The 1,481-nt window shown below is 33.6% G+C and overlaps 1 protein-coding gene across 1 annotated transcript in view; it reads left to right on the top strand.

Moving 5' to 3' along the window:
* Positions 1-1,481, top strand: part of MFSD8 (major facilitator superfamily domain containing 8) — a 22,172-nt gene that overhangs the window by 8,773 nt on the left and 11,918 nt on the right. The window contains exon 3 of the mRNA XM_008583751.1: positions 671-779. Within this exon, the coding sequence (XP_008581973.1) occupies positions 671-779 (109 nt within the window). The remainder of the gene's footprint in view (positions 1-670; positions 780-1,481) is intronic.

Raw genomic sequence — 1,481 nt, 5'->3', positions numbered from 1 at the left:
GTGTCGCGCCCGTACCGGACCGGGACTGGCAACGGGATCGCAACCCTCGGTGTTGCCCCCGGCCCCCGCAGTGAGCCGCCGGTCTGCACGTGGGATCCGAACCCTCGGTGGGAGCACCACTGCACTTCCCAAGCGGCGCACTGTAGCAGTGCGCCACCGGGCCGGCCCTAAAGCTTTTTACTAATACTAATTTCACGTAGCATTAAAATTCAAAATGTATATCCATTGAAGTGAATCATATAACTGGGAACTGATTTAATAAACTATTTGAGTTCCTAAGGAAATCCTTGTAAATTTAAGATTTAGGTAAGATAGAAAAAGCATCTGTAACTGAAATTGAAAGCAACTATTTAGTGTGAGATCACTTTATTATAGAACTCTGTAATAAAGATATTTTGGATTGAGAGACACCAAATAGAAAATAAATTCATTTCCTGTAGGTAATAGATTTGAAGTATATCTCCTGGGAAGAAAGTTCACATTACTTTTAAATGCCATTTACAGATGATTTCTGTCATATAAATTCTGTTACTTTTAAACTTCTTTGAAGCCTAAAAATGATTTTAAATATTTGTTCATTGAATTTGCTACATATAATTTCTACATTATTTTACTGTGATAAGAAAAATTAAATGTATAGGTAATATAATTTTCTCCTATTTACCTATAGCAAGTACAGATGAAGTTCAGGTTCCCCAAGGAAATATTGATCATGTTGCTGTTGTGGCCTCCAATGTTCTGTTTTTTGTGGTTCTATTTATTTTTGCCCTTTTTGAAACGTAAGTTTTATTCTGTCTTTATCTAACTGAGTTTACATATTAACCTATATTTCTTGATGCAGTGTTAAGTAGACATGTAGATGTTATTGAAAACCTTATGTAAGGCATATTTTTCTTATCATGATGTAAAAACTATATATAAATTTCGTGATTTTTAACTTGAATGTCGTTCATTCTCTGTCCATAATCTTACAACCTTATTTTACTTCCTTAGAATGGAATCTGTTTCACTAGTCTTTCCCCCTTTCATCTGAGCTTTATGATAAATTCAGTTACAAAACTTTAGTGTCATGATTTATTTAATTTTAAGCTATATAACTCCCTACTTATGTATATAGAATTAGGTCTGGCAATTTTAACTCTATTTAATCCCTGATCCTGAAAAAAACTAGCATCTTACAAAGTCTCTACCTCCTATAGGCTTTATTTATCTTACAGCTCTTTTATTTTTCAAATACCTTTCCATTAAATTAAAAAATAGTACATTCTTCTAAAAATTTCAAACACTACTACATTTTCACATTTACTCCTTTTTGTGGAGATAATCACTGCTAATACATCAGTTTGTAGTTTTTCAGACACTTTTCTGTGCAGCTATAAGAGCATGTGTGAGTGTGTATTTATTAAACTCACGTGGACTGTCTGATGTTATCATCTGACCACTTGGTTTATTCATTTAATCAGTACATGTGGCATTTTTAT

Source organism: Galeopterus variegatus, unplaced genomic scaffold, assembly GCF_000696425.1.
Source record: "Galeopterus variegatus unplaced genomic scaffold, G_variegatus-3.0.2 Scaffold3022, whole genome shotgun sequence".
In the NCBI taxonomy this organism is placed as follows: Eukaryota; Metazoa; Chordata; class Mammalia; order Dermoptera; family Cynocephalidae; genus Galeopterus; species Galeopterus variegatus.
This window is presented reverse-complemented; position numbering and strand designations above follow the sequence as displayed.